Source organism: Pleurodeles waltl, chromosome 1_1, assembly GCF_031143425.1.
Source record: "Pleurodeles waltl isolate 20211129_DDA chromosome 1_1, aPleWal1.hap1.20221129, whole genome shotgun sequence".
NCBI classification, from domain to species: Eukaryota; Metazoa; Chordata; class Amphibia; order Caudata; family Salamandridae; genus Pleurodeles; species Pleurodeles waltl.
Window position 1 is genome coordinate 356,972,171 of NC_090436.1, and position 14,320 is coordinate 356,986,490.

At 43.5% G+C, this 14,320-nt stretch overlaps 1 protein-coding gene across 1 annotated transcript in view; it reads left to right on the forward strand.

The window, feature by feature from the left end:
• Positions 1-8,222: 8,222 nt before the first annotated feature.
• The window catches only part of SHISAL2B (shisa like 2B), a 75,764-nt gene continuing 69,666 nt past the window's right edge, over positions 8,223-14,320 (forward strand). The window contains exon 1 of the mRNA XM_069208850.1: positions 8,223-8,607. Coding sequence (XP_069064951.1) covers positions 8,414-8,607 — 194 coding nt within the window. The 5' untranslated portion in view covers positions 8,223-8,413. The remainder of the gene's footprint in view (positions 8,608-14,320) is intronic.

Genomic DNA, 14,320 nt, shown 5'->3' on the forward strand with positions numbered 1-14,320 from the left:
TCTTGATAAGTCAATATCAGGTACAAACATGACTCTTTTGGAGATTTGGGTATGTTTTTGCTCTGTACTGAGGTGGTTTAGGAATGTACCCAGGCATATGTAATTACTCATTCTGTCAAAGCCATTTGTCATGCATAGAAATAAAAGTGGAAAAAAGACAAAAGGCATACATGATATGGGAGATAGCATTGGGAATTTCTAGACTGTGGACAAATGGTTTGTGGAATTCTTTCCTACATGCATGAGATACTGATGATAAAGAAGCCAAGTTTGAGAGCCTTGAAGCTAGTTTAATATGTAGACTTGGTAAATGTTTTGTGAGCAAAGTTAAAGTTCAATTCTATTTACACATCTACAGGTAACTGTTTTATCTGTGTTTTCAGCATCATCAGGGCAAGGGGAAGGTGACAGCGACCATGACGGTGGGGAAGAAGCTGGGCATTGTGGTTCCAGTTCCACCGACACCTAAGGACCCAGTGCCAGGGAGGGTCAGGGGACTGGCATGGAGGCCACCAGCGACTCTACATCATCTTCAGAGGCTTCCACAGAAGATCAGTCCCTAGTGGTGGCGGACCCCGTGTGACAATTCCACCTTCATCGTTGTCTACCACCCACGTTTCCATCTCCACTCTCCCTCTTGCTCCACCACCAGTTGGTTGTCGCCACCCCCCCCCCCCCCCCCCCAAGGGGGATGCATCATATTTCTTGCAGACACCTCCCCTCTGCGCCTGTCTCCCAGGCTGTGCCAATGAGAAGGCTATTGACCTATTGCTGACTCTTTCTGTAGGCCAGACCGCACTACTGAATGCCATCAAGGGGGCTAAGTGGGCAGATGACACTGATGCTAGCTTATCTGGATCGCTTTCACAATGACATCTCTGGCCTACGGAGATCATTCCAGGGTCTGGTCTCCTAAGTGACAGCAGCCTCCCACTCATCCCAACCTCCTTCCCCAAATCCCACCCCTTCCCCATCCCAAATCCCTTTTCCCAGCCCTATCCAAAGTACACTCACCCCTTTGCACACACCCTCTCATACACACACAAGCAGCACATCCACACATAAACAAAAACACAGCAAGAAACACAGACACACACACACAAACATACAGAGACCACACCCCCATCACCACATCTGCAGATGTCACATCCACCCCACCACCAACACACCTGCAGACACCACACCCACCATGACACAAACATCAACGTCCACCACACACACACACATGCACCAGCACATCCAGAGGTACCACAACCACACACAGTACCCCATCCGCACACACATACACACTGTGCACAAACACCCACACGCACCCAAAAAACAGATACTCAGTGAGAGACACCAACCAACATGTACACCACATACACCAGACCCACAAGCACCAGCACCATCAATAGACACATGCACACCAGACACTACCACTCCATCTACCTCCCAACCCGAACTCCCTGCCAACTGCCCTACCCATTTTCCCATGAAAGGCCTTCTATTTGCCCCGGCCCTGACCCCTTCCGCATCTCAAGCCATCTCTTCCAAACGTAAATCACCCCTCTGAAATGTCTTGCCACCCCTTCCACGTGCCAACCCAACCCTACCACATCCTAACTCACCCCTTACAAACCTAAACCCTCCTCTCCCAAATCCAACCCACCCCAATCCAAACCCACCACTCCCAAGCCCAAGGAACCCCTCACTCAAAGTAACATCATTGAGGTGCCTTCTCTCTGCCCAATAGATGCCCCTTCTGGAGGAGGTTGATTTTGGCAGTGTAAATAGGAGGCAAGTTCTGGGCATGTAACTCAGACTAAGGACATATGGGCTTTAACTCTTTGTTGTTATACTTCTAATTAAATTTAATTTTGGGAGACTTATCTCATTGTAATTTAAAAAAAACCTTTGACAATGCCTTTGTCCAGGCCTTATTTTTTTATTGTTACTAATTGCTTCCTGATTATGTTATTTCTGCTAATGTGTGGGCCATGCACTTACTCTCATTTGTGACAGTGGCAAGCACAGGTTTTATTTTTTAGATGCTTTTGGAATGCATACATTTCTGACGGACATGCTAATTTTGGTGAAAGCATTTGTCATGGAGCTGGACACTTCCACCAAAATTACATGTGTTTTTGTTTTTATGACTGGAGAATGCATGTGTATTTGTTTTAACATGATGTGTATACAATATACATATATGCATTACACAGGGAACCTGACACTTTAAAGTTAAATGTCATCCATGTTTGTCATAAATTGCACAAACCAAGGGGACATGTGACCTTCATACATCGCTAACATGTTTGCCGTTTAAAGGTAACATTGGTTGTACATTTTCTGGATAGCCACTTGTAGCATTTTGTAGTGCAATTACTACATTATAATGAATTTATGTAGTTCCTATTGAGTATACTGTTTATGTCTATGATATGATTGTTTAGGGGAAATTATTTCACACACCTGTATAGACTCATTTCGATTTGGGATTGCTATGACTTTTTGTGTAGGTGTCCATTGCCATGAGGACAGTTAGTACCACATTGGTGAGTGTTTCTGATATATGGAGGTGTGTTTTTAAAAAAAATTATCACTACGACATTACAGACATATGTGTTGCACATCACTGCACTATGGCTTACAAGTATTTCTTAAACATGGACGAGTCCAGTGCTAATGTACAACCTCAATTCTAAGGATAACAGGTAATGCAATGACTTACCTTCTGTTCTGGCATTGATGGGATTGATTTTCATCTTGGTTCAGAAGCAGCAGCAACGGAAGGACTTGTATGACCGGGTTCATGGCAGCAGGAAATGAGAAAACTAGAAAAAAAAAAGGTGAGTTGAGTCCTTTTATCCCTTCTAATCCGCCAACCCAGGTGTGGAGGTTTAGCAACAGTTGCATCGGCAGGAAGGCACATCATGATTGGCTTGGTGGTAAAACTGGCCGGAGTCCTGCTGCTGGCCGCTTTTGCCTTTGGTGCCATTGATTTGGGTGGAAATTCATGGTGGTAACGGTGGTTCATCTGCAGTCTTTCATCTGTGGACCCGCCAACATCTAGATAGAGCGGGTGGACAGCCAAGGTGGTGCATGGGAAATCCATCAGAAAATCGAAGGCAGGACTGTTACCGCCAAGATCTAAATCAGGCCCTTTGTCTCTTCAAGGAAGTTAAAGATATCCAGCGGGACAAAGCAGCAGGGTACAACTGACAAGGGCTCCACTATACCAGATACCCTTCCTTTGAGGAGTTGTTGAACAGGAATTGCTGCTGCGGAGTAAAACGCAGTGGAAGCTGCTGCAAAGTCAGTCAGACCAGCAATGCATCTTTGGAGGTTGATCCAGGTCTCCTCTCAGAGCGCTTTTTGGTCAAAAATGTTTTTAAGTCCCAAGTTTTGGATTTGGACTATCTGGGCACCTTTAGCACCATTTCCAAGGGTCCAGGATGGGGTCTGCACCACTTGGGGGGTTAGGACTCACTGGGGCTGGGTCCTGGTGCAGGCTTGAGATGGTTGGAGCCTTTTCTGTCCCTGTGGCTCTGATCTGGATGTCAGCAAGCCAGCCCTTGAAGTCTCTCTGGTAGTCCTGAGTTCAAGGAGAAGTGCAGGGCACAACAGCAGGGCACACCTCTGGAGCTTAGGGCAGACTTCAGGCAGAAAAGCACTCCTTCTTGCTGCAGCAAAGCAGTCTTCTGAAGTACACAGCAGGTCACAGCAGTAGGCAGTCCTATGAGTCTCCTTTCGGAGGTCCAGAAAGTGAACTGAAGAGTGGGTCTGAGGGTCGTATTTTTATACCTGGTTCCTCATCTGAAGTAGGCGCAGCTCCTAGAAGTTTCCCTTTCAAACGTGCTTGGAATTTCCTGCCTCCCTGCCCTGGCCCCAGCCTGGCTACAGGCATAAAAGACTAGTGTGAAGTTCCTTGTGTGAAGTCAGGGCACACCGTATTGACGTGCAAGTGGGCTTGTGCCCAGATGTGTCCCCCATCCTGCCTCAGATGACCCATCCAGGTGCACCTAGTCTATGTATTGTGTGGCTGTCTGGGCAGAATATAATAAAGTCAACTGCCAACTACACCCAGTCATGTGACCCAGGAAGAGGCCGCAGACACCAAATAGTGCGGGCAGGAAAATACCAACTTTCCTAAGGTAGCATTTTCTAAATTGTGAGTTAAAATCCGACTTTACCATTAAAAAGGGTTTTAAATTACAATTTCTCAAATGTCAAATATGAACTTACTATCTGCTCCTAATCAAACGTTAGTACTCATTGAATGTAATAAGGTAACCTAATGTTATCCTACAGGAGAGGTAGGCCGCACAGTAGTAAGGCCATGACTGATCCCTACTTCTTTGTCATACCGTTGTTGAATTTATAGTTTATGGTATTTTTGCATTACAACCCGCCTGGGACAAAATATTCCCTGCAAACCACAACTAAGTGAAACCCTGTAGAATTCTACCCCCTCTGGAGTCACAGAATCCGCTCTAAGCCACAACGTCTAGGAACCAAAGTCTCGCTGTCAAACAAACTTTCAAATTGAACAAAGATTCAGTTTCCTTAGAGCCTAGTTTAAGAAGCCAACTACCTATAGCAATCATTCAATAACCCTCTAAACATAAAATTAATTTAAGCCCTAGAGAGCTTCCCAGCCACTTCTGCCACAGGTGCACAAGCATTTCCTTCCTTTCCCTAATCTTCTTTATGTCTTTGACACTGAAAGGAGACTAATCAAAGCATTTCTTATGCATCCAGCTATGCCATTAGGTGGGGAATTTAAAACAAAAAACTATTTCACACATATAAGAAACCTAAACTTGCAGCAATTTAAAGTAAGTAAAGTCCTGCAGCATTTAATTTCCAGCCTTCTATATCACACAGATTCAGATAAGGGTGACATGTGGTAGAAAGTGCCTTCAATTATAAATTACTTTTTCCAAGTTAAACAACCATAACAGGGACCAAATGGTACAAGGGCATGTGCTTGTGACGCAGACTCCCATTACATTTATCTGTATCCACAGAGTTTCTAACAACTTTTCCCACTGAAACATTTTTTACACGCTGATGCTTACATTTGCTTTTAAAAAACAATTGGAAATGTATGATGCATTATCGTTTAAGGTGTAGTGTGCTGCCTCCACTGGGTCTTGCATCCCCTGATAAAATGTAACATATTTATAGATGTATGCAGTATTTCTATGGTGTAAACCTAGCTAAAAAGAAGTGGAATTCTATATAGAGACAAAGACAAGCAAGTCAATGGGTGACAGGAGAACTAACTGGTTTGTAGACAGATAATGCCTTGTGGTACAGTGCTCTCTAAAGACGTGTATCTTTAACTTTCATAAATTGGAGCAGTGTTGGGGTAGTACTGATGTATATGGGGATGCTGTTCCAGATCCTTCGTGAATAGGTAGAAAAGGCCTGATATCTTGTTATTTCTTTTTAGTTTTCTTAGACTGGAGTCTTGGCCTACGGTGTGCTGAGAATCACCAGAGATGGCAAACTTGTCTGCAGGATAAGCAGGAATGTTGGTCGTGAAGGCTTTGTAAATGATGCAACTATTTCATTCTGCAGCACCCATAGAAAGAGTAATATGCAGCTAAGGATTGCTTTTGTAGAGGGCAGTATCCCTTCCTGCACAAACGTAATCCTGCCCATAATGCAGGCATCCTTGCAACTTTTGAAGTATGTAAATACTCTGTAGCATCTATAGAAAAAGTAATATACCTCTAAGGATTGTTTTTGTACAGAACGGTATCCCTTCCTGCACAAATGTAATCCTGTCCGTACTACAGGCATCCTTGCACCGTTTGACGTATGTAAATTAGTGCTGGTATAGTACACTTCAACATAATGTTCCATGCTTTCATCAATTGACTCAAAACATCTATATTAAATATTCATATACAATTGGTAGAAATAAAAATGACTGTACCCTCTTTGTACTTCTACTAAGAGGGAGCTGGATGTTTCGGGCTGAATCACACTGCATGCATGAGTACATAAGAGAGCACTCCTCTTGTACAAATACATTTTGTGAATTGGTCCTCATGTTTGCTTGTCACTGCCATACATGTGCCCCGCTTCGACCCAATTCCATGCTACCCCATTTTATCTTGTAGAACATATAGGCACAATCAGTCACTCTGTGATCACAATAGCGGGGACCCTAATAGAATACCCCAATGAGACACCGTTCATTAGTACTGTTGAAAGCAAGTACATGAGCTACTTTGAGGCCAGCTGCACCGCTTCTGTGCTTATATTTATTTATTTGTATTTTATATAGCACAAACAAAGCGCAAAAGGAGTCAGAGCATGTTGCTATCAAAAGAGAAATTGGGAGACTAGATAAGGTTCACCTGTCTTGACTGCTCTCTAAATATATGCTTTTACATTATTTGAAAACGTCTTTCAGCTAATATTAACCTGGATTTATGTAGAGGTAATTGTTGCAGATTTTGCTATTTAAACACAGTAAATAATGCTTGTTGCAACATGTTATCACCTAGTGTAATGGTACTCAACATATTGGTCTTGGAAAGACACTGTGTAGGGTGTGTGGATGGAAGGGTGTTGTCTTTAGTTTTTGATTCTATATGGGATGTGTTTCCATGTTGTGCATAATGCCCACTGAGGTGTGATTATCATGCTATGGAATGTTGCATTTAGATGTGTAGTGGATGAAGGGTTGTGAGGGATAGATGCGCAGTTTAATGGTTTTCAATAAGCTTGGAGTGAGCTGGCATCTTTGAGCAGCTCTGCTCTTTATGGGATTTCTTATAATCATAGTTCACTTGGCTGGTTAATGCATCGGGTGGTGCAATCTGAGATATTTTGTGTAAAGGATTTTGGTTCTGATCTGGTGTGATTTGAGAGAGAAATGATGTGGACATTTTTTGGATTGGCTTTTTTTTACTATCGTCTCATATCTGATTGGCACTGAGAGATTTAATCACAGTATATAGCTAGTTGGGATCTGTAGTGGCGGACTAGATTAGAGTCCCATGATTGGCAGACGCATGTGGCAGATCTTTTCAGTTAGTCCATGCATGTTCACTTAGTGATGGCTGGTTTACGGACTGATACAGTAATGGGTGATTGACAAGACTTATAGCAGATACGTCTTTTGTGAGTGGAATTATATTAGGCAGTATAATGGAGTATTATGCAGCAAGTATGAACTGCAGTTGGCTGCTGCCAAATGGGTGATGTGTTATCAGCCTTAGTGAGGGCCAGAAGGGTTATATAGGAATAATGGACAATGCTACATAATACCTGTGCTAGGCGTAGCACAACTGGATATAGAAAGTAGCGTGATGGTTGACCTGTTCCATATCTGCAGGCTGTAAGCTTGTACTGGAAAGTGTGAATATTGTAGGTCTTGCACGTTTTGTAACGGAACCCTTTTGGCTCCGAACCTACTCCGTAGCAGTGTGATGTCATAGACAGAATAAAATGTAACAAAAGCTTAGTTTAGTATGTTGGAAATCACAAGTATACCCAGAGGAATAATGACGTGTGATTTACAGCTTTGTGTGTGGGGTAGTCATTGGCGGGTACCCAGGCAGGGGAGGAGCTACAATTATCATTCTAGGTTCTATACCGGAGTTGTGGGATGGTATATTTATCTTGGAAACAGCGATGTTGTTACTGTCCCCTGAAGTGTAGTTGTTCCTCAGTTCTTTGAATCATGGCTGGTTGCTAGTTCCAGAGCAGCTTGTACTGAGACAGCAGTGCCTTCTGTAGGTTTCTTATAGTACGATGGCTTGATGATGATCCGTGTTGCAAGGGGTAAGACAAGTGTCCTGTTTTGTTTGTTTGCTTGAACTTATCTTGTGTGTATAGTAGTATTTTTCTTTGGGAGGCTTCGAGGTGGAGAGGTGGCTATTGCTTTCTTGGCTTTTGTGGAAGGAGGCGGTGTTGAAGCTGTTGCGCTGCCTGGTGGGCTCTGGGGGGAAGGTGCAACCAGGGAATCTAAGGTGGCACGTTCAGGACACTGTGAATAAATGTTAGGACTCGAAAACGTTACCTCTGTCACATCAGATGTGAGCACCTAAACCATAAGTTGCTGAGTTGCTGTTTTCGGGGAAATCTGTAGAAATGACTTTGTGAAAAGGTTGAGAAAACACCGGGAACAAAACGCTAAACTGTAATGAGACAGACTCCAAAAGGCATTTCATAAGACGTTGTGTGCAGCAGGTGGTGCTCGTGAGTCACCGTCTGGCACATCAGCCATTGCTTTACTCTCAGAACAGGTTGATTGATCTACGAAAGTGACAGGCAGATAAAATGATCCTTGGAATCGGTTAAAGGGAGAGAGAGACTGAGCAGAGACTGAGCCCTTCGTGCTGCTGCAGTCAGTAAATACCAAGACTGAAGCTCGGGCAGTTCCCATGCAGTTCATCTGCTTTCTAGGATGCCAGGGGATATCGCCGAGGCCTGCTCGAGTTACTACTCCGCCAACAACACCTTTGTAGAAAGGTTTGACTGCCCCAGGCGCGGGGATGAGGCGGACCTACTGTACTGCTGCGGCTTTATTGATATGAAGTACTGCTGCAGTGAGCCCGGGAACTACTTCCCATACAAGCATGGCTACATGTGGACGCTAAGGTAAGGCGGAGGAGTACCTCAGCTGACAGCAGGTGAAGTCTCTTTCTCAGACTTGGGCTTCGATTAAACAAACCTGTGCATTCTGGGAGTTGTATTTTTGATCACGTTCTATTGTACCGAGTAGACCCAAAAAGTATGGTTCGTAGCAGAAAATATAATAACCTAAACAGATTAATTTAAATGCTAATATCTTCATATATGGCTATGATGCTTTGAATATGACAATATGAGAATTTGGGTTATCAAAATAAGGACAAGGATCGTGTGTTGTGTCTGTCTGAAGAACGGCCAAACATATAACTAACTACAAGGCGCATAATACAAAAGAGAACAGAATCCGAGGAAGGACTAACTTTTAAAGATAATAAATTCACCTCCAAGTCATTGTTGGGTTTTCGTGGTGTGTTCACACTATCTGCGTTGCCCATGCTTTTTATTTCACAGTATGTTCATTCCCCTGAGGAGGAGGGGCGATGTTTGGTGTCACTATAACGTGTGAACTGTATACTGTGAGAGCGTTTGGGACTATGTTCAGTGGAACAATTACTGTGAAGGAAGTTGCGTTAAAAAGTTCGAATTTTTTTATTTTATGGGGACATTTCAATACGGAAGAATTGACAGGGATTCCTAAAACTCAGGATATACTGTCGAAGACAGAAAACTAATTTTCCACCGAAAACCTAGTGCCCTTTTAAAATGTGGAGACAAACACACACTTAAAAAAGACACACACTATGATCAAAGTCGGCAGAAACGATAGCGACTTACTTAAATGATTGTAATAGACAGTAAATTGCGTGTAATGATGAAAACAGCGTACCATAACTTGAAAACGTTTCCATTAGTCTAGTGTACTCAGGTAATGCTGGGGCCGGCATTATTTCTTGGGGGACACAGAGGTGTTGGAACGGTGGAGGAGCAAGGGTAGGGGAACCCTCTGTCCCCTACAGGGTGTTAAAGGACAACAACGCTTTGATCGTCATTACGAGTGGACAGATAAAGTTGTGATAGTTATGGCACCTGAAAATTCGGCTCAAGGTGCAAGTGGCCTCACAGACCGGCTACTGAAATTGCTGCATAATTGATTGCCACAGCCCAGGGTGCATCACGCTCACACCCAGACTCCAGGGTGCGTCAGGACTGCGGGAGTTTAGACTGTACTTCAAAGTAACTGCACCACACGCGCTTATGTAGATACAGCTGCTCACTGGAGTTAAGAGAGCTAAAAGTGTAAGTATTTTGGTGGTTACCCCAAGGTAGAACCCTGGTTTGAGCTGAAGTTATTGTAGTAAATTATTGTGGAACTGCAGCGAAACATCTGTATGCAGCGGGATGCGCCGTAGTGCCTTCATGTAGTTTCAGTGTCTGATAATGTGCTGCTCTGGAAGCTTTTTCATAAGTAGATTTGTAGGGTCACTGGTGTTTTAGTTAAAATGCTCTGGGGCATATCTTCTGCGTAGTAGCTTGCTGTTTTATGTGCCATGTTTCATTTACCAAGGTTGCTGTGATTGTTAGATTTATTGTTGTAGTTTGAAAAAAAGGGGGCATGGAAAATCTTCTTTGGGAGCCAAGGCACATGCATTGTTGAGGACTGGATCTGTGAGTTAAATAGAAATTTCAAGCGCAAATTTTATGTTAATCATTATCTAAAACGAGCTTTCACCTTGATCATCTACATATCACGCAGTGTTGCAACCACAGCTGCCTGGGCACCCAAGCACTGCAGTACCTTGTGTGGTTCCCAGTTCTTAGGAAATGCCGCATGAAGCTCGTAGCTGGAAGCTGTGAGTTTCACTCACTTAGGCCTGAATTCCCGTGCACTCCCTGGTTTCCAGCTGCTGCTGCTTCCAACTCAAGTTCCAAATTGGCAGTCACCTGCCTGAGGGACTGCAGCTGCATTTTAAAGCTGCTCCGCAGCTCTGCTAGGCCGGTTCAGGTTTGCCTTCCTGTTTCTTTCCCTGTTCCATTGTGGCTGTTTTTCTTGGATTCCTCTCTGGTTTTCCCAATCCTTTGTATTTCCGTTTGTGTGATGTTTGCTGCCATTTCTTCTTAATATTCTTTTACTGTAAAAGGCTTCAATCTGGTTGGAGGGTGTGTCACAACAAAGCTGAGTTGCTTTGCTTGTTTCCTCTCTGTCTTCATTTGCTGATCCTGACTCCTTGCACCTGAAAAATTCCACTATTGGATTCTGGGTTTTCTTCAATCCTCTGAAGTCTTTGTCCAGCAAAGAGGTTTTTTTACGCTTTTGACTTTTACTTCCTCAGAGGTTAGTAGCTTCTCAAGGGCACTTGCCTACCACTTATTTCAGCATGTGGTGACATTGTGACTTCTGGAAACAGTCACTTGTACTTTGGATAGAGGAAGACTCGGACTAAAGTGCAGGTAAGCATCTAGACCTGAACAGAAGCCCCTTTGGGACTTAATGGAGACATTTTATTGCAAATTCAACAGGTAGAATGTGCGTTTACTGAAGGATGTCTTCTGGAAACAATGCCTACCACTTATTTCAGCATGTGGTGACATTGTGACTTCTGGAAACAGTCGCTTGTACTTTGGATAAATGAAGACCCGGACCAAAGTGCAGGTAAGCGTCTAGACATGAACAGAGCCCCTTTGGGACTTAATGGAGACTTTTTATTGCAAATTCAACAGGTAGCACATGTGAGAATGTGTGTTTACTGAAGGACGTCTTCTGGAAACAATGCCTACCACTTATTTCAGCATGTGATGACATTGTGACTTCTGGAAACAGTCACTTGTACTTTGGATAAATGAAGACCCGGACCAAAGTGACGGTAAGTGTCTAAACCTGAACAGAAGCCCCTTTTGGACTTAATGGAGACACTTTATTGCAAATTCAACAGGTAGCACATATGAGAATGTGCGTTTACTGAAGGATGTCTTCTGGAAACAGTCACTTGTACTTTGGAAAGATGAATACCCAGACTGAAGTACAGGTAAGCGTCTAGACCTGAACAGATGCCCCTTTGTGACTTAATAAAGACATTTCATTACAAATTCAACAGGTAGCACATATGAGAATGTGTGTTTACTGAAGGATGTCTGCTCTGTCATGGGTGAACACCTGTGATACAAGGCTACAGGGCAATGATTTTTAGCTCTGGCTTTGGGAAAACTGTAGCTTTTTTTCCGAAATATTATTACTTAGTGTTTGAGTTTGTATGGTCAGCAGGCTTCATTCATTGGTATGTTTGATGGCCATTTACCTATTCACTTTTTGCCTCTACCCACCACAGCATGGAGCAGTGGGTCAGCTCACCCTACCCATTGACTCCCTTCACTTTTAGTGACTGCACGAAGCTTGCGCACATTGGTTCACATCCAACTAAAAATAGTGTACTTTTTATGTTATTCATCTTTATAGTAGCTTTGAATGCTGACTGTTTATTTTGTCTGCAAGTCAGGTGCCCAGTTAGATGATGATATATTTCCCATCTTTCTTTGAAATTGGTGTCCGAAAGTGACATTGTTCCTGCAATTTGAGTGCTTCCTAAGGTGGTGAGTTATGCATGTCTTCTTTATAGATAATAATGAAATGCATGGCATGACACAATTTAAAGAGGTTGTTATTTTTTTTTTAAAAACTAGTAAAACAGTCATACCAGTGAATGTTTTTTAAATTCAAATTGCAGTTATACAGCAACCACATTAAGGTGGCAGCATATGTTATTTTTATTTTTGTGCCACATGCTTGCAGTATTAAAAATAAAAAAAAAAGCTTGTCAGGGCTAGACCTGTTGGCTTTGCTAATGCGTGCTTGTTAAATGTTTTTAATGCATACAATTCTAATGTCACTCTGCTTCGGTCTAGGCCCAACTAATGGGGTTGATCCAAAGAGGAACACCAGTTTTTCTGAGGTCTTTTCACAACCAGCACTCTTTTTTTTAATGTCCTCTAAGTGAACTCTGGGGGCCGTATTCACAAAGGTTAACTTAGAATTTTGTTCTAAACTTAGACCAAAAGTCTAAGTTTACAACTTTGGGAATTCACAAAGGGCATTTACAATTACTATCCATATGTCCGCATTCCGGGGCAGAGATCCACCACAAGTGTTTATCTAAAGATAGTAATCGTAAATGCCCTTTGTGAATTCCCAAAGTCATAAAGTTAGAATTTTGGTCTAAGTTTAGAACAAAAGTCCAAGTTTACCTTTGTGAATTGGGCCCTGCGTCTGTTCACTCAGCCATTGGTTGCTGTGGCCACCCACCTTTAATCGTTGATTGTTTGAAGTGCCTTTCATATTTACAATTAGCCCATGCGAACATTGGGTAGTCCTATATTTTGCAGTGAATAATAATGGAAAAGGAGTCAATCTTCAGGATCAGATTATCAAGATCGCAGCCCTGCTCCCCCAGATGTGACTGCTGCTAGCATGCAAATCTACCACTACCCGTCCCAGCTGCATGCCACTGCTGCCTAGCTATATTTCTATTGCACCATCCTATTCCTTGTTTATGGGACCAGTGAGCATTCCGCAACACTTACTCTTTGAGCACCACATAATATCGTTCATTATCCCACTGAGTTATTGTGTAGATGCAGCTTATTTTAGACTTCCTGTCATTGGATATGGGGCAAGATTTAGGGGAAAATGATGGTGCGCGTTAATGCACCAAATTTGACAGCGTCATGTACCGTCACTTTCACAACGCAGGGATGTGCCCTATTTAATAGAATACGGCGCACCCCTGTGTTGCCCCCATGTGCCGGCGCTGAATTTGCTGTTGTGCGCCAACACAGCAACCCTTCCACCATTGTGCAAGGATTGCTTCGTTGAGGGGGAGATTGTTTTTGTGCAGGAAGTAACACCTTTCTGCACAAAAACAATCATAAATGGCGATTTGCTCTTTCTATGTGTGCTGCAGAATGCAGCACACATAGAAAGAGCAAGAAATAAGGAGAAATAAAAGCATTTCTCCACGTTGCGCCCTGCTAACGCCACGCCTGGGGTGGCATTAGATTTTGGCAAGGCGTCAAAATGCAATGTGTGGTGCTGTGGCATACCCACAGCAACACCCATTACACACCCCTTCCATGCAAAGAGCTGCTGCATGCGAAGGGGCCGTATTTAGAAGGTGGTGTTAACCCACAAAAAGTGGCTTAGCACCACCTTGTAAATACGATGCAGTGCATAGCGCCACTGGAGCGTCACTTTTAGTGACGCTCTGGTGGCGCTAGGGGCTCTTAAATATGCCCTATTGTGTTTATACTTGAGCCTGGTAGCTGCTCTTGCAGATCCTTGGTGCTGGAGTGTCAGGAAAGTGAAAGGAGCATTTATCTGTGTATTCACCAGCCAACATGCACATTTTCCCCTCCTGCCTATTTCTTGCTTCTTTCATCCTCTTGTCTTTCCTTTCCTTTCTTGTCCTTGCTCACGTCCCTTAAGCCTCTTCCTCTAAGCTCTTCCTTGCAGTTCTCCTGCCACATCTCTCCTGAGCTTCTCTTACATCCTGTCTTGTCTCTCACCCTGCCCATGTACTCCACTTCCTCACGTCTCTCATGCCCATCTCTCTGACTGTCTTTGAGTTTCCCTCCCCATCTCTTTGTATTCTCTCAAGCCATATTTCCTGTACCTCCAGAGCTAGACTCACATACCCCAGAGCCTGTGAGTCCACGACACCCTTCCTAATAGAGTAACAAAGTATTCACACCTAGGCACACTTCACGTCAGGGCAAGATGTGCCCAGATGCC